This window comes from Zootoca vivipara, chromosome 7 (assembly GCF_963506605.1).
Source record: "Zootoca vivipara chromosome 7, rZooViv1.1, whole genome shotgun sequence".
Taxonomy (NCBI): Eukaryota; Metazoa; Chordata; class Lepidosauria; order Squamata; family Lacertidae; genus Zootoca; species Zootoca vivipara.
The window spans coordinates 15,593,581-15,619,292 of NC_083282.1; the positions used below are offsets into that span (position 1 = coordinate 15,593,581).

The 25,712-nt window shown below is 43.4% G+C and overlaps 1 protein-coding gene across 5 annotated transcripts in view; it reads left to right on the forward strand.

Moving 5' to 3' along the window:
- The first annotated feature begins 257 nt into the window (after window positions 1-257).
- The window catches only part of NEK7 (NIMA related kinase 7), an 83,509-nt gene continuing 58,054 nt past the window's right edge, over window positions 258-25,712 (forward strand). Inside the window, exons 1-3 of one of the 5 annotated variants that reach the window (XM_035121366.2) lie at window positions 259-475; window positions 10,767-10,833; window positions 25,263-25,348. In XM_035121366.2, the coding sequence (XP_034977257.1) occupies window positions 25,292-25,348 (57 nt within the window). In that variant the 5' untranslated portion in view covers window positions 259-475; window positions 10,767-10,833; window positions 25,263-25,291. Of the gene's footprint in view, window positions 476-10,766; window positions 10,834-25,262; window positions 25,349-25,712 lie in introns of all 5 variants that reach the window. The other 4 variants (XM_035121370.2, XM_035121369.2, XM_035121365.2 and 1 more) reach the window with 4 other exon arrangements.

A 25,712-nucleotide genomic window follows, 5' to 3' on the forward strand; every position in this document is an offset into this window, starting at 1 on the left:
TGGAGCCGTTTCCCCGCGCTGTTTCCCTTCCTTTCTCGCGCCCCCAACTTTTTTGTAAGGCGAAGCCACGGTTACCTTTTTGCCTCCATCTCCTTCTGGCGGCGGCCAGGACGTGCTCTCCGCGCGTGTGTAGTAACTGCGCGCGCGGGGAGCCAGCGACGGCCGTCCAGCCAGCCAGCCATCCGGGCGGCCGGCCGGCGGCTGGAAGGGAGGCAGGGCCGGTAGGCGGTGCGCCCGACCCCGCCTTCTTGTCCTCGGGGATGCCGGGATGTTTACAGCCTTGACAGCGGCGGCACCAGGAGACGGAAGAGCGAGCGAGAGAGCGAGTAGGAGGAGGGGGGGAAAGAAGGAGGCTGAGGGCTGCGCTCCTTCTCCACACAAAACCCTCACTCCCCCCTCTCCCACGTATTACCGCGTCTCTGCCTGAGGGAGATTTGAAAAATAACTGAAACCGACGCCAGCCCAGCCTTCTGAGGTAACCGAAAGTACCGAGGCGAGGGGTGGCGGCGGCGGAGGGGCGTGCGCGCGCGCTTGGTGGGTGGAGGAAGCTGCTGCTGCTGAGAGAGAAATGACGCCGCGCGAGGAAACGGCTGAGGAGAAGTTCGCAAGCCCCGTTCGGTAGATGGTCCCCGCCTTCAAAAAAACCCATCAACCCTCTTTTCTTTTTCTTTTTGGCCTCGGCGCCCGCGCGCTCGCTCCGCCATAGATACTTCGCCCGGGACCTGCTCGTGAGCGCGGCCCTCCCACCAGGCGGTCTCCATTGGCTGCTTCGCATGGTGTCCCTGCCTCTCATTGGTCGCCGTCAGTGCCGTTTCCTTCCCTCTCCCCTTCCCCCCACCCCCACCGTTTCACGGGCTGGTTGTAAGTAAGACGGGGGTGTGTTTGTGTGGAGATGTGGACGGGGCGGGGGGGGGAGAGTGCGACTGCGCTTGCGCGCTTTGGAGAAAAGAGTTCTCTGGAAAAGGGAAGGCGGTCTTCTGAGATGGCCCCTGTCCCAATGCCCTTCCTTCATAGGGGCTCCCCTCGTTTGTTTGTTTTAGGGGGGGGGAGTTGTCAGTTGTCAACCTTAGTCACCTCCGCACCTCCCCCCACCCCGCTCAGTCTTTGGCCCTTGCATAATTAAATACGGTAGGCGCGTATTGAAACCTTGGTAGAAGGCCTTCTGCACTGAGTGGAGCTGCACTGAACTCGCGCCAAAACTATTTTTGCTCAGGGGGTTTGCGTCTGTTTGCCCTATAATGGCAGGCTGGGGGTTGTTAGCAGCGCCAAGGGATTGGTGGGACAACATACAGCACACTTCCAAGGGTGGGTGTGGAGGTGCCCCCACAATGAAGCACCAAATGAGGTTCAAAACCCATTATTCCTTCCTCCTCAGGCAACCTAAGGACTTCTGATGCTGGTGGTGATGCTTGCAGTCCAGAAGGCAGGCTTGGGCTAAGAGCCCCGTAGCATGGTTCACAAAAGGCACCAGCAGCCCTTTCCCTGCTGTCATATCTTTTTCTTTTGTGCAAATTCATATTTATTTATTTTTTGCGTCACTCAAAAGTGCATCGGCATAAGGAAGCAGTTTCTCCCCTCTGTCTCCCAGGTAGCCCTGTAATCTATATTGGGGTGTGCTGACTTTAGGCTTACAGGATGTACTTGGTTATACGCTGGATGTACACTGGGATAGCTCAGTTGGTAGAGCATGGGATTCTTAATCTCAGGATTGTGGGTTTGGGCCCCATGTTGCGCAAAATATTCCTGCGTTGAGGGGGTTGGACTAGATGACCCTCGTAGTCCCTTCCAACTCTACAGTTCTTTGGTTACAATATCTCCACCCTTCCCTTCAGTTTCACAGCTGGGCTTGAGGGTATAAGTATTGGTGCTGGCGTTGTGCCATTGCTAAATGTCTGTGGTAGTATTTAAAACCCTTTTAATGTAAACCTCTAGCAATGTTACGCTGGTTAGAAGGTTACACTGCAGCAAGAGACTTTACTGATCTTAGTTTAGCCCTAACTGCCTGTTCTGAAGTAACCCCAGTTGAATTCAGTGGGGTTATACTTCCAGTTAAGTGGGGTTAGGATTATAACATTCAATAAGTTTACGGTAGACTATGCTGTAAAGTACAGCCTTAAGTATACCCATCCTGTGTTGTTTGTGCATGTATAAAGCGGTGAATTATTTATCTGGAGGAAAATTGTACTTCTCCCTGTTGTTTGCAAGTTATTGCTATGTTTCAGTTACTGATAAAGAGCTGAATTTGCCCTATTTCTGGATGCATAGCTTCCAAGTCTCTATCTTGTTGCACAGAACACCAGTTTTCTTGCTTTAGCATCAGCTGAATAACTTTGCCATTTATAAACAAGGTATTGACATTCTGAAATGTCGAGGAGCCAGAGCTGCATAAGATGCTGAAAATTATACAGACCTATGGTATTTAAATACAGATGTGCCTGTTTCCTAGGAAGTGGTAGGACACATGTAAGTATTGGTGTTAATGATCCCAATACCAAGGGAAACAAATAAGTAATTCCAAGTGTTTTCTACAGTCTTTTGTGGCAGTAGCATTCTGCCAGTATAAGGCAAAAGCCCTCTGAGATGCGTGCTTATAACGTAGATTGCCTGTTGCTTAGTACGAGCTTATAAAGTACCGGTAGATTGTCTGTAGCTTAGTACGGAAGGGTGAGTCATCTTTGAGATGCTTCCATGGAAGTCAAGTACACATGTAGAAGTTCTTTCATGACCTTGGTACCTAGGTTCAAGATCTCATGGAAATGACTTGTTAATTGTGTTTACTCTCTATTTTATTTAGAGTAGCTTTTTCATCATGTATATTGTAACTCACTAAAGCTGTAAACAGTCTATCAATCATGTTTTTCAGTCTCGGGTGGCTTGTTGAACTGCTGGTGGTTACAGACAGCGAATTGGCTGTAGTCAATTTCATAGCTGCCAAGTTATCCCTTTTTTTAAGGGAAATTCCCTTATGCTGAATAGGCTTCCTCGTGAGAAAAGGGAAAACTTGGCAACTATGCAATTTTAGTGCATAACAAACATGATGTAAATTAATGGAAAGTTGAAGACAGGAAATTATTACACTATAAGTGGTTGTGTAGGCAGACCCTTAAATTCATTTTAAGCAAGCATCTTTGCTTCTTTAAGCAAGGTCATCTTTGGTGGCTGAACACTCTTGATTGTGCAGGATACTAAAGGGCCTGGACTTTGCAGCATTTAAAGAAAGGTGGTTGTCTGTTAACTTCACCAACAGTTGAGGTACAAGGTGAGATTTCTTACACCTCTTTCCTCACCATTCCCTTTCTTTCTTTCCATTCCCTTACTACCACTTTTAAAGGTAGTGTATTTAAAAACAATTGGCTCTTACTTTCTTCATTTTTTTGGATTCTGTTCCTGGTGAATAGATGTTCCAGTGACAGCACATCTCTCATTTTCTGGTGAGAGATGAGCCTTCCAGAAGTTCCCATTTAGCTGAAAAAGGCAGAGAGGAAAACCAGAAATATCAACAATGTGTTATGATGTAAGTGTGGGAACGCAGGAATAATAAAAAATAAACCTAAGGATTTATAACTGGTACTGAAAAAACTTACAGCTTGAAGCTATGCTACTACTAAGCTCAGTGAGGCTAACTCTTGAGTAAATTGCATAGGATTGTAATCTTGCACTCAGTGGGTTTTTTAAGTAAGCATACACAGAGTTGAATTGTTCACTAGGTAAAACTACTGAAAAGTAATTAATAGTTTATTTAATTTACTACAAATTGTGTTCAACTATGTTTTATTTAAGGTGGACCCATTGAAATTAATAGATCAAACTTATGCATGTTCATTAATTTCAGTGGGTCTATTCTGAATATAACTTGGCTGACTACCACCCAAAGATATTTAGGATCATTGTACAACAATATTAGAGGCCTGTGTTCCAGCAGAGATGTTATAACAAAACAGAACTGGATTTCACCTAATCTCTCTTCAGTCTGATCCTATGCAGAATTAGCCATGCCTAAGGCTGCAATCCTGTACACACTTACCTAGGGGCAAGTCTCATTGAATACAGTGGAGCTTAGTTCTCAGTAGACACGATTAGGATTGCCACTCTTTTAAATCAAGAGTTTTGGCACACCTAATTCTGCATCGGGTTACAGTCTTCATTGTACCAGGGATACAAATTGTGCAATATTGGATGCAATCATGTGTGCATTCTTATATATGTTATCTTCAATTATAGCTTGGTTTATTTGAATTTACAACCCAAAAGGGGAAAACCCTTCAAGGTAACAGACTAATGGAACACTAAAAAATGCCATTTTCTCTAATATCCTTAAAATGTTAAATTCCTTATAATGATTTATGTGTTGCCAGCTTTCTTTGTGTGACAATAGTGCTGTTTTTCATCCAATTATAAATTCTTATACCGCAGACTTTTTTTTTGACATGATAAATATATTTCATTGTGTCTGTGTTTCAAACAAAGGAAAATATTGAAGCCCAAGTCCATTAATCATCTTTAATCAGCCCATCATTTATTGCCTTTTCAGAAATGAAAAGTATTTTCCTCACTATGATGATAAAACTATATTGGGTCCCTAGTTGTCTTAGTGTGAATAGTGGAACATCGACTATGAATGGGGCACTTACGTCATTTATTTGGTACTAATGGGAATTAGGTTCCCATTGAACAAGTGTACAGTATTTGATAATTTTCAGGATGCCTTAAGGTCTTTGAAACTTTGGAACTTTTAGAATTGGTAGCCTTTTGTTTATAGTCATAACGTTATCACAGTGCATATTTTAATAGTATTTTACTAGTGCTCCAAGACACTTTAGATTGATTGCCATTTAGATGCTGAAGATCTAAATTATTTTCCCCAGGCTTCCAAGCCTCCTTCCCACCCCCAGGTTTGCTGTACTGTATGTTCCAGTTGGATGCTCCAGAAAGTTTTGATGCATGGCAGGAGTACTGTTCAGTGTTCTTTTAGTTCAGCTAATGAGTTTCCTACCTACTGCTACTTGTGTTGTTTCTTTTCCACCCCAAGGTCATTTATTCCCCATAATATCTGTACTGTTGGTGAGGAAATGAATAGGTTTTCTTTGCATTAAACTTTCTTTATCGTCAGTAACTAAAGCAGACTGAAAGTTTTATTTCCTGTAGAAGTTAGAAAATAAACAATAGCTGAAGTACCCTAATGTTTTCTGTTTTTGTTAACACATAAGATGTTGGGGAACAAATAGATTAAATAGGCTGGGCAACTTGTGACCCTGCCCTCAAACTTGAACACGGCACACTACTCATGCTTTGTGGCCTGCCAGATGCCTGCCAGCCCCCTATTTTGTAGTCTCAGGCAGACAGAAAAAACAGGTTTATCAAGCCCCTGGTGGGTCACCACATATGGCAGGTGGGTAGCATTTAGCTTTGTTGCCACATTGTGTGTGCCTGAATGAAAAAGTCTCTAGGGGTGCAGAGTCTGGAATACACTCAAATATAACATACTGCTGTGTACTCATTTTAAATGGTTGACTGCTAAATCAACAGTAAGCTAGATTTTTAGAAGACTGGAAGGTATTTGACATAGTCCTAACCATAAAATGCAACAGTTCTAGAGGTGGAATAAATGGACTTCACTAATGTAATGCAGTTTTGGCATTTCTGTCACTGTTTTAACTACAGATATTATCCCACCCACCCTCTGCTGCCTTCCATTTTTTTATTTTATTTAAAGCAACTGGGAAATAAGAGTTCAGTGCCTTGTAGCAGTCCTTTTGGATTACTTTTTTACTTGAAGCCAATATTTTTAGAGTAGAGACTATTTTTTGCTAAGTATTCCTGTAATGCTGAATTTACAAGCACACTTTCACCATAGGAAGGTTATTTGACAGAGACAAGTTTCTCAGAGACTGAAACTTGAAGGTATGAATGAACTAGTTGTGTAATTTCTGTTTCTATAGGCGTATAGACTCTTGATTAAAACCCCTTTAGCTTAAGCCAGGAGATAAGGGGCTTACAAATTCACTTGTGCAGCAAAAGGCATGGAAATTGTGTTAGGCTGCCTGTCTTAACTTCTATGTTTCATAATCAGTAAAGACATTCTACAGTCTTGTGTTTGTTTACAACTTGGCTTTTATGTACCAAAACTTTCCATTGGTTCCCCCCCACCCCAAGTCCCAGACCTCTTTCTCTGTTGATTGGGGCCAACTAAGAAGATGAGTTCAATGCTATGTTGTTAATGTATAAAAAGGTGCATGCTCTTAAATAATAAACATTTAAGTCTGACATTTTAAGAACTAAGATGGACCCTCTACAGTGTGCTTTCATTTGGATTATAGAGAACAGCATATATCAGTTGTTAAAGATTGTATATTAGGGAAGTAGTGTTGAGAGGTGGAAGATGTAGAGGACACAAGACTAGGGGTAGACAGACAATGGGGCAGCTCTTCGCCTTATGTACTTCTTTATGTTATGTTAACAGTGTAAAACAAGTAAAATCGGTTGGGTCCAACGTTAGTTATCCTTAAAGTAGACTCACTGAAATTAATGGGCATTGCTAACTTAAGTCTATAAATTTCAGTGCATCTACTGCAGGCATCCCCAAACTGTGGCCCTTCAGATGTTTTGGCCTACAACTCCCATGATCCCTAGCTAACAGGACCAGTGGTCGGGGAAGATGGGAATTGTAGTCCAAAACATCTGGAGGACCAAAGTTTGGGGATGCCTGATCTACAGTATCCAACTAAGTTCTGCTCAGTATAAATACAAACATAACAATAAGCCAAATGCTACAAAATCCTAGAAGTAGATTATAACTGCAGGAATAAAACTATATCCAAAAAGCTTGGCAAAACTGTAGATATCAGATGAACATCTTTGGAGAGGGTGTTCCACAGTTGGTACTCTGGTAGCCATCTGCCTCATCTTGGATGGTGGTGGCACTTGCAGAAGACCAACCAGTTAATAAATGGGTCATAATATATGAATAGGAGCATAGGGAGAGAGGCAAGCCTTCATATTCTTGCAAGTCTTCAGTTGAACATTTATTTTAACATTTGTCCTAGGGTTCAGGTCAAACTAACAGATCTGCTGAGTCATGTATTGCTCTCTTGTTCCCTTCCTTAAATAAAGGATTGTAGATGTGTTATTTTGTAAGTCATCAGCATCTCCCCTTGCACATTATTGATTTATCTAAAATCTTTGTTAATGGACCTCCTGTTTCATATGCCAGCTGCTTTAATATCCTGAGATGTAGATTTAATAACCTTCCAGGTTTCCAAAATCAAGCTGAGCTTAAGAACAGGCCCCGCTGAATACAGTGGGGCTTTCCTCTGAGTAAACACCCACTGATTTGGGCTTGTAAGACACCCCCCCCAAAAAATGTTTTGCTTCAGACAGTCTTTTGAAGTTATCAGTGCTCATCATCACCTTTCCCCAAAAGGTCCATGGCTCTTTTTAACCTGGGGATGCCTTTAATCATAATATTTAGCATTTATATAATGTGATTAGACTGTTCAAAGCACTTCACTTACGATTTCTTCTTGTAATTCTTCCAACAGTTTTGTAAGTTCAGACAGTATTGTTATTCCCATATAGCAAATGAGAGATTGAGGCTGAATGTGTGTGTAGCTTGTCTAAAGCTACCCAGGAAATTCATGGCAGAGATAAGATTCAAACTGGGGATTTCTTGATTCATAGCATAGTCTCTTAGCTACTACTCTACACCAGCACTTAGCAATCTAGATAATTAAACAAGGAGTAAGAAGCTGCTGCTGGGGTGGGATGGATGCGATTCAGGATTGAGACTATGTGCAAGGAAGCTGGTAAAAATCATCTTGATGAACTCCCTCCTGCAATTATTGTTTGCCTTGAGAGGGAAACTTCCATTGGCACCAACAGTGAGTAAAGAACGTAGGTTGAGTCCCCTAAGTTCACTCTGTAACAGTGAAAGTGCTTGTATAAGTTTTAAAAAATTGTTGAGATGGTGTTTACATTAATTAAGTCATTTTTCCAATCTTGCCACTAATGTGAAATGCAACTGTGTTCTGAACAAGGAAGTCTTGACCCACAATGATGTAAGAGTAAATAAATGATTGTTTTGAGTTATGGGTTAGAAACTAAATTGAAATCTGCAAAAACCGTCTCACTTTTGGAGCCTTAAATTTAGCTTAGCCAAAGGTGTTTTTTTAAAAATAAATTACTTTGACATCTATTTTTTTTAGAGTGTTATGATAATCTAATTAAAAGAAGTATCACATTGTGGTTTCATGAAAGAGCAGATCCTGCTATATGTCATCTTCACTTATTACTAATACCCTAAATTCCTGGTCAGCCATTAATTTCTTTTGTCTGAAGCCATATTTTAAATTGTACAAAATCTGAAGGACTGGAGACATTGAAGTTGTTAAAGACTGTCTAACAGAATAATGTAGGTGTTCAAATCACAGTTATCTAAATTATAATTTGAAGTCTTTAGTGGTGTTGTTTTTTTAAAAAGCCAAGATAACTTTGCTTGCCCTCATACATTCTATGTTCACAAGGACATATCCTTCAAGATACTCAAATAGATGTGGGGAAAGCACTGTTCGTTAAACATGCTCACAATATTCTTATTTCATCTATCACATCACATGTTCGGAAATTTGGGTCTGGCAGTGAAAACTGACCCAATTAAATCCTATAAACCACATGTTCAAAGGTATTCTTTTTTAAAACTATTAGTTCGTAAGTTCTGGGGCATGAATGCTGGTGCTGAAAACGCTAGGTTCCCACTAGGACTGAGTGTTTAAATTCGTTTACTATCCTACACTCCTACAGTTTTGTACTAAAATTAATTAATAAAGCTGATGCAAAGCAATCATAGACCTTGTTCACACTACACAGTAAGCTAAACTAAGGCTTAGTCAGTGAGATTGTGTGGGCTGTTGGAGAGGAGCTCACACTTAGTTCTTCTCTGGTTCTTTTTACTGCATTGCACTAAGCCATAGTTCCTTCTTGGTTATGGCTTGTGGTTAGTACTGAGAGAGGTTAACCAGGGGTCCTGGTTTAGACTGAATAGCATGCTAAGCCAAACCTTGACTTAGTTTAGCTTCCCCAGCTGATAGGCGGCTTGTTAGAGGTGCGTGGCTGTCAGTGTTGGTCTGGCGGGTGAACAATTTTCATCAACAATTCAGGTCAATTTCCCCCCATTTTCTTAACTTGGAGTCCCCCAAAATAGGGGTTGTCCTATACATAGGGCATCCAATACACGGAAAAATACGGTAACTACAGATGAGCAGTTCTGTTCCGTAGCCAAATGATAACCTTTAGGAATTAATTGATTGATTATTTAATTTCTATACCGCTTAACATATTAAAAACCTAGCTAGTTGAGCAGGGTATAACTAATAAAATTATAATTATTATTAAAAATTTCTGTAAGCTGTGTACAGAAAACTGAAGCAACAGCAGACAATTTAAACAAAAAGTTACAAAAATACACAGTTACATGTAACAGTGTTTCATTAATACAAATTTAAACACATATATATCGTACTTTTCCCCATTTTTAGTTTTTTTTAAATTAAAGTTAAAACCCACACATATAGCATGGAGTTGACTTTCTCTGCTTCTCCTCAAAGTAATAGGAACCTTGAAAGAACCCTACTAGATGCCTTTTTGGTTCACTACAATATTTCAATCTCACAGTGACACTAAGCGCAATAGTATTCTGCTACTCATGGTCCCCAACAACTTGTATCCAGAGGCATATTGCTCCAGCTCTCTATAGCCATTGATAGCTTTGTGAATAACTCCATGAATTTGTCCTTGCATGTAAGAGAGGGAGAATGGACATTAATCAGAAGCAAAAAAGTCATATGTTTTGAGGGAGGAGCCATTAATACCGAAAAGTGTTTCTACTTTTGCCATTAGCAATTACGGTAAATGCAAGGTTGGGATTGCTTATGTGGTGTGGATGGGAAGTCAGTGGTCACTGGCCTGAGGCACTAAAGTGAGGAGCTTTTGAGGAAAGGACTTCTGCTTTGGGGAAGGAAGAGCTAACAGCCTTCCCAGGAAAATCCCCAAGCTGCATGTGCAGCAAGCCAGCCCCCCTGGCTATTTTGATTAAGTGAAATGGAGCATCAGGGAAGGAACCTGAGCTCAGAAATAAAACATTCAGGAGGATAAGCCCCTGTACCTAGCTCCATTTGAGAAAATCAGAATGTTTTAGCAATATTTTCTAGCAGAGCTCAACTTGAAAAACATGTTAACAATGTAAGCTCAGATGTAGGATAAATATAGAGAATCTTTTTGAAAAGTTGATTTGAGATTTCCCCCCTTCTCAAATTCCAAGTGAATATTATTATGGAAAAAACAGACTGCATTCACTAGTTACAGCCTGGCATTCGCCAAATTAAAGCAAGGATCATAATCTTGCATCTTATGCTACTTTTAAGTACATACCAATTGTGGGGATCTGGATTTAATTACATGTACATATTAGCTGTAGGAATTTGGTTTTATAGTGATGTCTGATTGCAGCCCTTGGGTACAAGAGGAGTTGCCCAACTCCACAGTAGGAAACTTGGAAGGAGTGGGAAAAACATCCCTTTGTATCACTGTATCAAAAGGCAGCCAAATTCCTCTGTGCTGAGGGCCACATCGTAAATATATCATGAATCAAAAGGCAGCTGCAGCTAATTTGCATATCTTATTTGCAGATAATTAATGTGATTTGCATAACTGATTTCATGTGCATGCCAAACTACAATTAGTAGACAACATACATTTTATTTTTCTACACGTAGATGTCCTTGAGCCAGTCCTTGAGATTACCTTGTTATATGGTTTGGAAAATCAGCTGAGTTGAAAAAGGTAAAGAAACTTATCCCCTTATGTTACTTGCCTCCAACACTATTTGTAATTCTATTTTTTAAAATTATTCCTGCATTCATGAGGGCTAGAAAGCTCAACCTAGACTCGGTACTTGGTTGCATACCATTGCATTTTTTTTTAAAAAAAGTGGGATTTAAGCTAATGCACATTTATGTTGGTTACAAGTCTTACGCTACTGAATTCAGGGATTTGACTTCCATTAGTTTTAAAGGCTCTGGATTGAAAAAAGTTTTTTTTTTTAAAAGGTTTTGGACTAGAGACACATATGTTTTGTACTCAGCCAGAAATCCTATCTATACTTAGAGTACCTTATTGAGCTCACTACCTTAGCTGAGATTCCTGCATTGCAGGGTGTTGGACTATATCAGGCATGTCCAACAGGTAGATTGTGATCTACCAGTAGATCACTGGATGTCTGTGGTAGATCACTGCTAGATCACTGGCACCCCTAAAAAAGCTCACCCAAAATTTTCCTCCTCCCTAAAAAAAGTTGAACTATGACCTGAAGCCCTAAACAAAAATGGGCCTTCCTCCCTCCTAAAAGAAGCTCAACTAGTTTGACCTAACCCCCCCAAAACAGGGCTTCCCTTCCTTAAAAAAACTCAACAGCTTTGACCTGAACCCCCCAAAAGGGGGTAGATCACTCCCAGTTTTTAACTCTGTGAGTAGATCAGAGTCTCTTGGGAGTTGGCCACCCCTGGACTATATGATCCTTGGGTTGCTTCCAACTCTGTAATTCTATGATCTCTGCGCTAGTCTATGAGTAGAATACTGTATATTGAATTGTACTGAGTGCCTACTGAGTTTAAAAAGTTTGGGAATGGTGGAAGAGTTGGTGTAAAAATAGCTAATAGAAAAATTCCATTTTAATTTTTTTAAAAAAAAATGCGGAGAGGGAAAGCCTCAGTGAAATCTAGATACGTGTAGCAGATATTTTACATAACATTTTAATATTTTTAATAAGTGAAAGAAATATCACTGGTGGCTACTTGGTATTTCACATCTTCCCCGCCCAGACAAAAAAAACCCCTACAGGCTCTATCTGTTTAGAAAAGAGACCATACTTCCAGAAGTGTGCATTTCATAGCTTTGACACCTCTGAATGACATAAAATCGTTGTTTTGTTTGCTTGCTTTTGGCTTGTGAACCAAACAGAATGTTTATTTCTTGAAATGTACCTGACAGGAAAGGGCAACATGAAATGCATGTAGGAGAAATGGTTGAATCTTGAGATTAAGACAAATAACACCCCCCTTTCTTAAAATAAAAGTTTTGAGAACTGAAAAGATATTCTCCCTTAATACCAATTACTTCCATTGAAGTGAATGGTGCTACACTGCTTGGTATTATTATTACTTGCATTTATAACCTGCATTTCTTCAAAGCAGCTCAAGACTGCGTGTATTGTTCTTCCCCTGTCCTTTTTATCCTCACAACAACCCTGTGGGGTAGATCAAGGTGAGAGAGACTGCAATAGGCTCAATATGACCCAGCCATATCTGGTCCAGCAATTTTGGGGGTGGGGATTAATAGTGCCATGGCTCCAATGCTTCTGTATTCTGTGAGGTGCCTGTCAGGCCTGACAAGCATTATGCTTATGTGAACGAAATGAAACTTTGTTTTTCTTTTTACAAAAAGGAAGACATTGTTGCCACTGATTTTCTGCTATTGTTTACTCTCATCATCTATTTCTTTCCATTGGCTGTGGTGATGGGGGCTGTTTTTCTGAGTCCCCTCCCCACACTTCCCAACAATGCCATGGAAAGATGAGAAAAATGATGAAGTAGTTGTAGGCCTAATGCTTGAAAATGCAGCTGCCTGGGACCTGGTTTGAAAACTGCTCAGGGGCTCAGCTAGTCTCAATTTGCTGTAATTTCCTTCAATAAATATTTGTTTCCCACTGGCTGTCTACCACAAGTAGAAACAGGATGTTTTAATTTGTGCAACTCAAGGGCTAAGAAAATATTAGGAAGATTTGGACTTTATTTCATGTACGCATGTTATTACTATATTTTGCGATCAGAACAACATTTTCCTCAGGTTACAGTGGCTGGGTTGGGCACTTGCTCTGACATCAGATCTGGGGGACCGTCATATCCTGTCCAAGCATTTTTGGTGTCTTGGGCTGCTGACCAGGGTGTCACTTATATTTGTACAAAAGGTCAGTTGAGAAGCTAAGCTTGTGTCTTGTAGCCTGCAGTGGTACAGGAAGAAACAGATGCACAGAAGGGGCATCTTTCAATTTTTTTTAGTACATGAAAGAAAATATAAACATTATCCCTGCAGCACAAGTTTACTAGATTTGGTCCAAATAATCATATCCTTCTTCAAAATGCACTGATGGAATTTTTCTGACTAAATATCCTTTCCGTGGAGTTATTAACATGGTTCTGAACAAGTGGTCATCATCATGGCAATGGAGAGTAGGAAGGACAGGACAGATCTCTCTGCCACTGCTCTTCTTGCTACCAAGCTCACTGGGTGGGGAGCTCACTGTGGAGATCTAAACATTGAAGGCCTATGGTCTGCTGTGGAAGTGTCAATGAGCATCAGTTGGCTAGAGCTTTGAGAGCAGCTCACCTAGCCCTACAACACTATGGCTTATTTTCAGGGTATGGCTTATATTCCTTGAATGCTTAAAAATCCTGCTATGGCTTATTTTATGGCTACGTCTTATTTTCGGAGAAACAGGGTAGATACCATTTTGACTCTTGTGTCAAACAAGTGTCAAACAAGTCCACAAGCCACTGCTACAAGAAACCAGAAGTTTTCACCATCCTTTCCTCCATCCTGTCATGACCATCCATTGCCCGCTTCTCTTCCCATCTGCTCTTGAAAATGATTCCTTAGAGGGGCAACTCTAAAGTGTCCTCTGACCAGCCACCTATTCCCATTCTAGGACCTCCACAAGGTGTTTTAGAGAAGCTTCCCTTCAAACCAGTGGAGAAGGTCTCCCTCAAACTGCTATCCTTCAAGCTTGCCTTATTAGTGGCTATTACTTCAGCTTGCAGATTTTCAGAACTGCACTCCGAGAGCACTCTCGAAGCTTTCACAAGGAGAGGGTTGTGATCTGTACCAATCCAGCCTTCCTTCCTAAAGTCGCTTCTATCTTCCACTTGCAGCAAGAACTTGAAAGAGGAGAAAAGAGTTGGCATTCCCTGGACATTTGCAGAACCTTAAAAGTCTACATTGCTCAAACCAAAGAGCTCAGGTGGACCGAATCCCTCTTCATGTCCTCCCACCCCCATTTATGCACCATTGTTTGCTGGATTGTGCCCAGTGTGACTTTTTTGTTGTAATGTAAGATACTTTCATCAGTGACACTAAACTTATTCGTCAGGATAATGATATTGGGGGTTATTGCGGTTTTTTATTATGTATTTTGTGATTTATATTCTGATTTTATCCTGTGAACCACCCTGAGACCTGTGTGTATAGGGCAGTATATAAATTCAATAAATAATATAAATAAATATAGCATGATTTTGAAAAAACTTTTTTTAGAAGAGGGAGTTATAATCTCTTTAGTCTTACATAAACTATTTAATAACCATTTGTACCGTGTTTCCCCTTTTTTAAGACGTAGTCAGAAAGTAAGCCATGGCAGCATTTTTTAGCATTAGCGAGATCTAAGACACCCCCCGAAAATAAGACATACCTCCATGCGAGACCGCCGAGTGCCCCAGCCAGCCAGAGGGGCCTGGAACCGGCTGCTGTTGCTGCAGAGAACGCATGGAGCGCCCTGCAGCGCCTGGCCTCTTCTTTTCTTTTCTTTTTTTTGGGCTGCCCGAGGCCTGCCGCCCCGCCACCGGAACCGGCGGTTGCAGAGCGGAGCGCTCCGAAGCAGCGAGCGCTCGGAGCGCCCTGCAGCACCTGGCTTCTTCTTTTGCGGGGGGGGGGAGCTGCCCGAGGCCTGCCGCCCCGCCGCCATAACCGGCGGCTGCAGCGCCGAGCGCTCGGAGCGCCCTGCAGCGCCTGGCCTCTTCTTTTTTTTGGGGGGAGGAGCTGCCCGAGGCCTGCCGCCCCGCCGCCGTAACCGGCGGCTGCAGAGCGGAGCACTCCGAAGCGCCGAGCGCTCGGAGCGCCCTGCAGCGCCTGGCCTCTTCTCTTTTTGTTTGGCTGCCCGAGGCCGGCGGCTGCAGAGCGGAGTGCTCCGAAGCGCCGAGCGCTCGGAGCGCCCTGCAGCGCCTGGCCTCTTCTTTTGGGGGGAGAGCTGCCCGAGGCCTGCCCCCCGCCGCCGGAAGCGGCGGCTGCAGAGCGGAGCGCTCCGAAGCGCCGAGCGCTCGGAGCGCCCTGTAGCGCCTGGCCCCCTCTTTTGGGGGGAGAGCTGCCCGAGGCCTGCCCCCCGCCGCCGGAAGCGGCGGCTGCAGAGCGGAGCGCTCCGAAGCGCCCAGCAGTGCTGGGCGGAGCGCCGAGCCAGCAGCCTGCCGCCTCGGTGCCGCGCAGAGCGCCCAGCAGCACCCCGAACCAGTGGCCTGGCCCCTCCGAGGAGGCCTTAAGGTACCGTACAAGACATCCCCTGAAAATAAGACACCGTGTTCTTTTTTGAGTAAAAAAAGTTGTAAGACGGTGTCTTAAAAAAGGGGAAACACGGTAGTATACATCAAGAGATGACCTTTGTTGTGACACTGCTAAATTGCCACCTATGTTTAACGTTGTAGTGCTTTTTTTGAGTAATTGAGACTTTAAAAAAACAAAACAAAGCCACTTACCTTGTGCATATCTGGAATAAAATTCCAGACATATATTTGAATGGCTAGTCTTGTTGTGTCAGTGTTGAATCCACCCCTGCCCCCAAGCAGGCTGTGTAGATAGGTGGGTTTCTTTCCTTGTTTGACATCTGAGCTTCTCAAAATGCTTCCAGATGTAGCGGAGTGATTGGTGGCTGATTGGGCCTCTGAATCAGAACTGCTCCCTGTTTCACACAGTAGCTCTAAATCCAAGCAAGAGGAAGCACCTCTGTTTCTTTGAGGCCTTCCCACTTGCAGTATCCGGTTTTGTCTTACTATTGCTATTGAGAATAGTACATAGATATATTTATAGTAGAAGATGGGAAGAAAGATGGTAGGTGTTTCTTCTAATAGGATTTATTAAAAGTGATACCTAAGAAGTTCTGGGTCTGGTCACTCCCTGGATAGGAGACCACCCGAGTGCCTCATGTGTGCTGACTTGAATTACATCATTTAACGAAGATAGGCTATAAAAGAAATGAGTGGTACCTGCAACAAAATGTTGCGGCTTGGACCGCTTAGGTTCAGGATTTTCTATTTCCCTTTCCACCAGATTTTCTGAGTCCCCCACCATCCACAACAGTGATCCAGTCTTTTGTAACAATGAGGTATATTCAATGCCCATTAAGCTTTTTTGGGGTGTGTGTGTGTGTGTGTGTCCCCCTTTGGGTTCTTTTCCAAAGTTTCTTTGTACTTACACAAATATGTGAGCTCCCCCAAGCCTGGTGACTCCTCCCTCTTATGCATAGATGGTGTTGTTTTCACTGCATAAAGAATGGCACTCTGAACATTGAGATCACTATTAGTATGTGTATTATATGATAAATAAGTGTTTGCTGGCCCCGTGGGCCCAAAGGAAGAGAACACAACCATTGAACCTATACTAAATAGTAAGCAGTCTGTAGCACATTCATCCCCAGTGTTTTTTAAATTTCCTATAATTTTCCTGGGGTAAGAATGAGGTTTGGAAACAAATACAATTCTGCTTGTCCCAAATTATGCTGAGACATTCAAGTCACTTTGAGGGTTCATTTTGAGAACCCATTCTCCAGTGTAAGCACAGTAATTGTGCAGCCTTAATTTGGTTGTGTGCAAATATGTTAAAAAAAACCCTGCAGTTTTTTAAGAGTACTGCTTAATGTTTTAGGTTGGGATAATGCAGGCATCCCCAAACTGCGGCGCTCAAGATGTTTTGGCCTACAACTCCCATGATCCCTAGCTAACAGGACCAGTGGTCAGGGATGATGGGGATTGTAGTCCAAAACATCTGGAGGGCCGAAGTTTGGGGATGCCTGGGCTAATGCCTCCAGACTGTTCATGTTATCTGCATGGTTTGCACTGTGCAGCTTTAAAGAAAATGACACCCCCTCCCAAGAATTTATAGCCGAACAAATAGATTTAAATCAGTAGCTAGGGGCCTTTCTGGGGCCAGCCTTGGTTGCATATGGTTTGTTCCCTTGTTCTGATACTCTAGCTTTGACCTGCAACCCACAGGTTGAGAATATGTGGATTAGATAGGTGGCATTGCATTCTGGGAACCCCCCAACTTCCCCAAGTGAAACATGGACATGGGTTCCTCAGTGATAAGATCAGTAAAACTTGCAAGACCCCCTGAAAGATATTGATTTTCTTACCGCTGATCTTTTCCTGCAATGTGCACCTACAGAAGGGTGTTGGATATGCTCTGTGTTGCAATACTAGTTATTACAATTGAAAATACATAGGGTTATATCTGAGTTCTACAAAGAAATTGATGGACCTAAGTTGGTAGTATACACTGAGCAGAACTAAGATTCGGTGCAACACATGGGATAAAATAGCCTTTGTGCCTGTAAGTCAGGCATCCCCAAACTGTGGCCTTCAGATGTTTTGGCCTACAACTCCCATGATCCCTAGCTAACAGGACCAGTGGTCAGGGTTGATGGGAATTGTAGTCCAAAACATCTGGAGGGCCAAAGTTTGGGGATGCCTGCTGTAAGTCTTTAGTTTCTGGGCAAACAGCATCTAGGGGCACAGTTTTCACCAGAATCCTGAACTTCTCTCTCCCCAATATGAGGTCCTGATCTGGATCTGCTGCATCCTCTAGAGCAGGGGTGTCAAACTTAAAATCATCGGGGGCCGCATCAGCAGTTTGGTCACCCTCAAAGGGCCGGTTGTGTCCACTCTTTATTATCATAAATTATTGTCACTGCATTCAATTATTACTATTTTTTGTAATAATGTAAGCTCATTCCCGCCCCCACGCGGATCACATTCCTGCGCTGTGGCGCGTGTGTGGGAGGGGATGTAAACGAGGGAAATTTGAACAAAAGGTGGGGATCGACGGCTTCCGGAGGGGGGGGGGCTCAACTAAACCTTCGGCAGGAAGGAGAAAGCCACTGCTGGGATTAAAAACCTGTAGATGGAAAGAGGGCTTCCCTCTCCCGCCCTGCGCACACCCAAACCCCGCTAGGCAGGATGCCACACACTGCAACCCACCCCATGCTTTGGAGAGGGGCAAGAACATGCGGTGCAGCGCCAACTCCCTGCTTTGCTTTTGCATCCTCCCTCCTCAGCGCCAGAGTCCCTTCCCCTCGCGCTGAGGGAGGGCAGCGGATTTCCCGAGGAGGAAGGCGGCGGCAGCCCCAGCCGACGTGCATCTTCTCCTCAGAGCTGCTCTTCCCCTCACCCGCGCTGCTGTCGTCTTCGCCGCCGCCTCTCCCTACCGGGACTGCAGGCAGAGGAGGCTTGAAAACCTCCCCCCCAAAAAAATTCCCCTCCCACCTACTCAAACCGCAAGGTGACTCCATCTGGAGCCCTACATCACGAGGGGCTGAGAGGAGGCGGCGGCAGAGCGGAAAGAGCAGGAACCCGTGCCGCTCCGCCGGAACTGAGAAGCCAAAGGGCTGCTCGGGGGTGGGGGGCAGAGCAAAAGCCAGGCACCCTCCCGAGTGTCTATGAGGAGAAAACGGGGGATGAGGGAAGAGAAACCCGGCTCCATCAAGAGAGCGGTTGTTGCGCTTCGCCTACTTCCCCCTCAGGCTCACTCCGCGTCCCTTTCGCCCGCTCGCTCGCCCTCCTCCCGGATGCAGCCGAGGAGAGGAAGGGAAGCGGCGGGCGGTGGCTCCCCAGTGCCGCCTCACTCGCTCCCGGAGACAACAGCAAAGCCCGCCCAAAAAAAATCCAGCGCTGCTCCGTCCCGGCACCAACTTTGCCGGCGGCGCCTGTAGGGCTTTCCTACCTCCTCGGCGGGCTTCCTCCTCCTCCTCATGCATCTCACTTCCCCGTCTGGCCACCTCAGCCTCATTCGAAATTGAAATTCCCTGGCCAAGGCCGTCAGCGCGGCTCCAGCGCCCCGGCCTCCGCCTGCAGCCCCGCCCCCGGTTTTGACCCTCGGCCAATCGCAGGGTCCAGAACTACTGTCAACAGCTACTGTCAGCGGCGGCTACGCGGGCCACATGACGAGGTCTGGCGGGCCGGATTAGGCCCGCGGGCCTTGTGTTTGACACCCGTGCTCTAGAGGTTGCTACCTGTAAGGTGTGGGGTTTTTTTGGGGTGGAGGGAAAAAGAGAGAGAGATCTGTACAGTGGACACTCGGGTCGCGATTAGGCACTTCTGTGCATGCGCAAAGCGTGATTTAGTGCTTCTGTGCATGTGTGCATGCAGAAACCTGGAAGTAACCTGTTCCGGTACTTTTGGGTTCGGTGCAGAGCGCAACCCAAAAAGACGCAACCTGAAGCAGCTTGTAACCTGAGGTATGACTGTATTTGTATGTTTCCAGTGTCAAGTGTGATCCTTGTGTCAGTGGTTGGCGGTGTGGTGCAACAGGCTGGGATTCGAACTCTGTGCACAGCCTAGAACATGCACAAGTTGGTCCATCTAATGAGTAAAAAAGGAAAATGGTTTTCTGACTTGAAGAAAGCCTGAAAACCAACAGGTTACCTAAAACAAATGAAAAAACAGAAGTAATAAAATGTGTGCTGTGATTAGCCAGTGGCAAGTTGTAAATACTAAGCATCGTCCTCACACCTGTGAAAACAATGAAGGCATTAACAACATGCATGCCTTATTTGCTGTATTTATTTTGCTAAAATGTAAGTCTGCCATACTACAAAGCATAGCTGCTTTGTACAGGTGTTACTTTAATACGTATGATAATGCAGAGGAGGTAGAGGAGTCAACAGATAGTTGTTTCGTTCAAATATTAGTCTTCCTCTTTATAGCAGAAAATTGAAATCATCTATTAAATGCTAAAAATACAGCTAAATGGTGAGAATTAATTTTGTTGCCTTCTGTGTCTATACAAGTTCTTCCTTTCTATTTTGTATTGTATCTAAACCAGAAATTTAAAAGAATTGTATCTGTAAACGTGTAATTAGCTGAGATATTAATGGGCCTTCTTGCTGAGCATGGACTTTTGCCCCTCCTTTCACATGAACAAGCAAGGAAGCAAACCAACCAACCAACCAACCAACCAGGAAGTCTTTCATAGCTTCCTGTTTCATCTGGGAAACTATGGTTAACATCTTTGGAATAAGCTGAGCTAGTAAGCAAACTTCAACACTTGGTGTGCATGCAAGCAACAGGTGCATACATGTTTCAGCTTAAATTGAGATGAATTGTCCAAACTCCCTATGTGTATAGTCTTCCGCTATGTTATTAGTGGCAGACATATAATATTGTAAGATTTATGTTGGAGTTCACATGGGGTTATCTTATTTTATGCCAGCAGTAATATTGTCTGGTAGGTCAGGCCAAGAGAAATTTGCTGGAGGACTCCCAGGTAGCATCATGGCTAAGCAAAGATTTGAACCCAGGTGCCCCCAAAATCGAGCACCTGTTCTGCTATGCTACACTGGTGTCATTCTTTCCTGATTAAATTTTTTTAAAAGAAATGTGAGATTATTACTGCAAGCTTACATAATAAGGTATCAGATCCAATTAGTGATATCCACATCATAGTTTAAGACACTTGTGGCCTTAAATTCCTCTGCAGACTGCTTGGGCATTTAAATTCTCTTTTTTGCAGACTTGCCTAGACAGAGATTTTTTCCAATGTAGTATTACTGCACTAAGACTTCTTTGTATTTTTGAGCCTTGTGTTCAAAAACTTGTTGGGATCTTGCAAGGAGTTGCCAACATTGACCTCATCATGCATCCTAAATAACAGTGTGTTTGCCAAGCGTTGTGGAAAAAAATGTCGCTGCCAGCAATATTTGGATCTTATCACCACTTTCAGTTTTTTCTGTGTTTTAGGTGTTCTACTAAATTTTTGGTGTTCCTGTCAGTTAGGAATTGAAGGGTACAATAATGTTTATGAGATTATTGGTAAACCCCTCCCCATTTATAAAGTAACTAGCTGGCCCAGCCACGCATTGCTGTGGGTCATCCCTGTGATTCCCCCCACCCTGTCCCGATCCATGATGTATCCCACCCCTCCTCCCTCCAACTCCCTGGCTCATCCCTGTGTTTCGGTAGGACACCCTTCCCTCTGTTTCCCCCGGGGAGTGTTGTCCCCTCCCCCCTGTATCACCATACATTGGCCCCTGCGCACGCATCGTGAACATTTTTATATTTTTAGATTATTATTTTTTAAAATAAGAACATGGGAAGCAGAAATTATTATTGTTTAATTTTATTTTTTGGGTTGTCATTTATTTTGGTGGGTATTGTATGATTTGGGCGTTGTTGTGTGTTTTGGTTTGTGTGTGTTTTGTTATTTGGATTTTCTAATTTTGGAGTAGGTGACCCAGAGAACCTAGAGAACTACTTTAATAATCCTGACTGGGGGGGGGGATCAAATAGCAAAAACCCACAGCCCCGTAGCAACAGAAGGCGAGTTCCAAAGCACCCGAGCTGTTCAGTTCCATAAAAAACCCAGGAAGTGGCAAGGGGAAGGTAGGAGATTGTAAATGGGGTGGGGGGTGGGGGTGGCCACTGCAGATATCCGAGGACTTAAACTGGGGAGAGAAAGCGCATGGTTGTTTTTTAAAGACACAGAGGCTTGCAATCAGTCATAGTATAAAGCGTAGGTTAAAAGGGGCATGACTGCCCTTACTAAAAATGGCTGCCGGAGCTTCGCATGTGACACAACGCCCGCTAAATTTTAAAGTAAAAACCCCTTGCCGTGTCCCCAAGTGTGTTGCTGTGGGTTATGCCCCCCGGGCCTAGTGGGGGCCTGGGGGCCTGGCAGGGGCCTACATAAAACAAAGGCCGTGCTGCGGCCTCCGATCCATGTGCTTGCCCTCTCACCCCCAGGCCTAGTGGTGGCCTGGCGGCCTGGCAAGGGCCTACATAAAACAAAGACTGTGCTGCGACCTGCGATCCAGGCGCTCGCCCTCTTCCCCCCCCCCCGGCCTAGTGCGGGCCTAGCAGCCTGGCAGGGGCCTACGCGTCTGGTAATGGCCGCCTTGGTGGTTTCAGTTGCTTGGTTGGTGATGTCATTATTTGGTTTGTGGGTGTGGTGTAGATTTCACAGGAAGGGAGGGGGTGTACTGTGGGAGGAAATCCACTTGAGGGCGCTGTTTTACTTTGTTGAAAAACAGGTTTTTACCTGTGGAGGTGTGAGATGTGTGGTTTTTTTTCAAACAACACTCGGGGAGTGGCCTGGATCGTTGTGTCAAAATTTCAGGACGATTGGTCAAGCGGTTATGTAGAAAAGTGGAGCCCTGTATACCTATATATATATAGGTAAGAGCAGGGCCGGCTCTAGGTAGAACCCCGGTGGCGCGGTGCGCCAGGGCGCTGGAAAGCATGCTGCGGCCTGCGAGGGCGGGGGCGCCGGAGCGATCTCCGCCCCTCAGCGCCAGGGCGGCCGACCTGCTCGAGACTGCCCTGGATAAGAGGGTATACACAGGATGTCCTTTGAGAGATTGTCACTTCCAGCCTTTGAATAAGTGGGCAGAATTAATTTTAAAAGTTTTGGTTTTGCCGAGTCTGAACCCAATGTTTGCTACCCTTACCTATTCCTTCTTATTTAGCAGGCACTGAGCAAGTGAAGCAGTATGTCTGAATGGGATGCACTAATTTCCAAAAAGTCTGAAATAAGAGCATTGGAAACCATAGCTTGACCTTCAAGAACACTTTCCATTTTGATTCCTTGCCCCCCCACCACTTGAATGCCCTCTTTATCTGTAACAGAACCTCTTTAGATTAGAGGAAATTCTAGGGTCACTTTTAAGGTGTGGTCTCCCAGTACATGTGGGATTTTAGCCAGGCTTGTTGGACTCACCATTGACCTCCATGACTGACAGAGTGAACCATGTGTTTGAAAACCTATCTGATAGTGTTTTGCTTATTCAGTGACTTTTAAGAAAGTTACTCTGTTATGATGTTCTAATTGAATGATCGTCTGATAAGTTTCCAGAGAACCTGTGGGGTTTCTCAGCACGCAGTTTGAAAGTTGATATTTTTTTATTTTTTTTTAAGAGGAGGAAAATATTTAAACAAGAGATTTTGTTAATTGAATTAAAAACTGTTACATGACAGCCAGGACAAAAATAATGCATAACGAAGCTGGATTGTATGGATGGTAAATTCAGCTTCTGTACCAGCTATTATCTTAAAGATGTGTGCTACTCAATTCATTGTAAAAATGCTAGCGACATTTGTTTTTGAGATGCAAAGTAGATGGGAAAAGCATTTGCTATGGAGCAGTTTTATTGCCAATATTCAACAAAGGGCAAAGACCAATAAGAACAGTTCTGTAGAAAAGCTTTGCTTCTGGTTTAAGAGTTAAAAGGGCAAAATATTGATGTTACCTTATTCTGAACGATTTCCACAGCTTAAAAACTCCTGGAAAGAGAAAAAGCATAAAACTGACATTTAAAGAAGTAAGATGATTTACACTATGTCCAAAACTTTGGGTTAGGAAACAGTTTTATTTTATTTTTTAAAGTAACTTGTCTGTTAAAAAGTGTTTTCCTTTTGATGCTGTTTCCCAATTGGATAGACTCCTTCAGCGTTTCTAGGTTAAAAATATTTGCATTTTTGGTTTTGTTTTAATAAGGGGTTGTAGAGAAGCTTTTTTGTTCTTTGTAGCTAGCTGTTTTTTATATCGATCAGAATGCTTTCACATTTGATTCTGATCTCAGACCTACATGAATAGAAGCAGCGATGTTGAGAGAAAATGACAGGCTACAAAATGTAGTCAATTTTCTTTCTTTAAAATGAGTCCTAATCTTCTCTTACACTTTGCTCCTGGGAAATGCGCATTTGACGAAAAGGATTTTTAAAGGGAATTTTGGTTTTTGATTTTGGGTTGTTTTTTTATTTATTTAAAAAAGATAGAAAATGAGTAATATATATAGAGAGAGGGGGAGTTATTTTATCTGTGACTGTCTTTTACATTGGTTTACAGCTGGTGAGTTGGGTTGCAGCCTCACCTAAGTGGGTCACAGCAGCAGCACTATTGCTATACAGTTGTATGTTATATACAGTTATATGGTTTTTAAAAATAAATAAATAAATAAATGGGTCCCCAAATTCATGTTAGGGCTAAAGGTGGGTTGTGGGTCTGAAAAGATTGAAAATCACTTGTCGAGCAAGTGTTGATTTTATTGATTCATGAGCATTCATGTGTGAACTTGCCCTCAGATGGTTGACCACTTAAAAAGTAGTGGTCGCGACTGTGTGTCGCGACATGTTAGTGTGTCGGCTGCAATGTGTCTGTGTGTATCGCACAAACGCTCCCCACGCTCCTCCTAGGGCTAGAAAGGGGTTAGCTTAACCTCCGGTTTGCTAGTAAAACTGAATTACGAAATGAGGCAAAACTGAATTACTGTGTCGCAAAATGATGTATGTCTAAAAGTGTGTCACCAACATGAAAAGTTTATAAAGCTCTGACGTAAAGAGTATTTTCATGTCACACAATTGACTTGAATGTATAAGGACATAATAGGCTACCTCTTAGTTTAACCCCTTAGGAGGGACGTGGGTGGCGCTGTGGGTTAAACCACAGAGCCTAGGGCTTGCCAATCAGAAGGTCAGCAGTTCGAATCCCCGCGACGGGGTGAGCTAGTTGGTCCCAGCTCCTGCCAACCTAGCAGTTTCAAAGTACGTCAAAGTGCAAGTAGATGAATAGGTACCGCTCTGGCGGGAAGGTAAATGGCATTTCCGTGCGCTGCTCTGGTTCTCCAGAAGCGGCTTAGTCATGCTGGCCACATGACCTGGAAGCTGTACGCCGGCTCCCTCGGCCAATAACGCGAGATGAGCGCTGCAACCCCAGAATGACTGGACCTAATGGTCAGGGGTCCCTTTCTTTACCTAGTTTAACCCCTTAATCCTCATCTTTCCCTACTTGAACCAAGCAAATGTAACTTCAGGGGCACACATTTCCCTCCTGCTTATACATTTCTGTGGTCTGACACTGTAACAACAACAATAGCAACAACAACTTGTTAGTCGCTTGTCACCCAAAGGTTTCCAAGCAACTTACAGCAAAGAAAAATATACAATACATAATAGCAGAGGGGAAAGGGGGGGGGGATTCATATAATACATTAATATTTCAAAAAACATAACATCAGTGGAAAAACAAAAACAACAAAACATACCAGCTATATAAATAGATGGTAAAGTCCTTTGTCCTGCCTGTGTAAGCTAATGATGCTATAGAAATAAAACCAAAGAGGAAGGTTATATTCAACAATATTTGATTGTATCGTCTTTTTTATAAAGGTCATTCATATTTTTGTACAGGTCACTTGAAAGTGTTGTGATTTGAAACAATGGATGAGCAATCTCAAGGCATGCCAGGCCCTCCTGTTCCTCAATTTCAGCCACAGGTAGGACATTGCATAAGTTGCTCAGATTAGGTAGGAAGGGGTACATTAATGCAGAATTTAACAGCCCAGAGAACTTACTCTGACTTACATTTTGCTGGCGTTATTCTGTGATTTCCATTACATACTGTAGCCCTAGAATGATGCTATGGATTTTTTTCTCTTCCCATTTTATTTTTACTGTGGGAACTTGGACTCCAGTTTGTTTATAACTGTATACCACGTTTTAGGTGAATCACAAATCAGTTCTTGTAGAAATATTAAAGCAATAAGCACTAGTCTAGCTTCAACAACAATAGAAAAACCTTTTTCAAAACTACATTTCTCCTCTTTATCCAGAAGGTATGGTAAGCTGGATTTTGAAAAG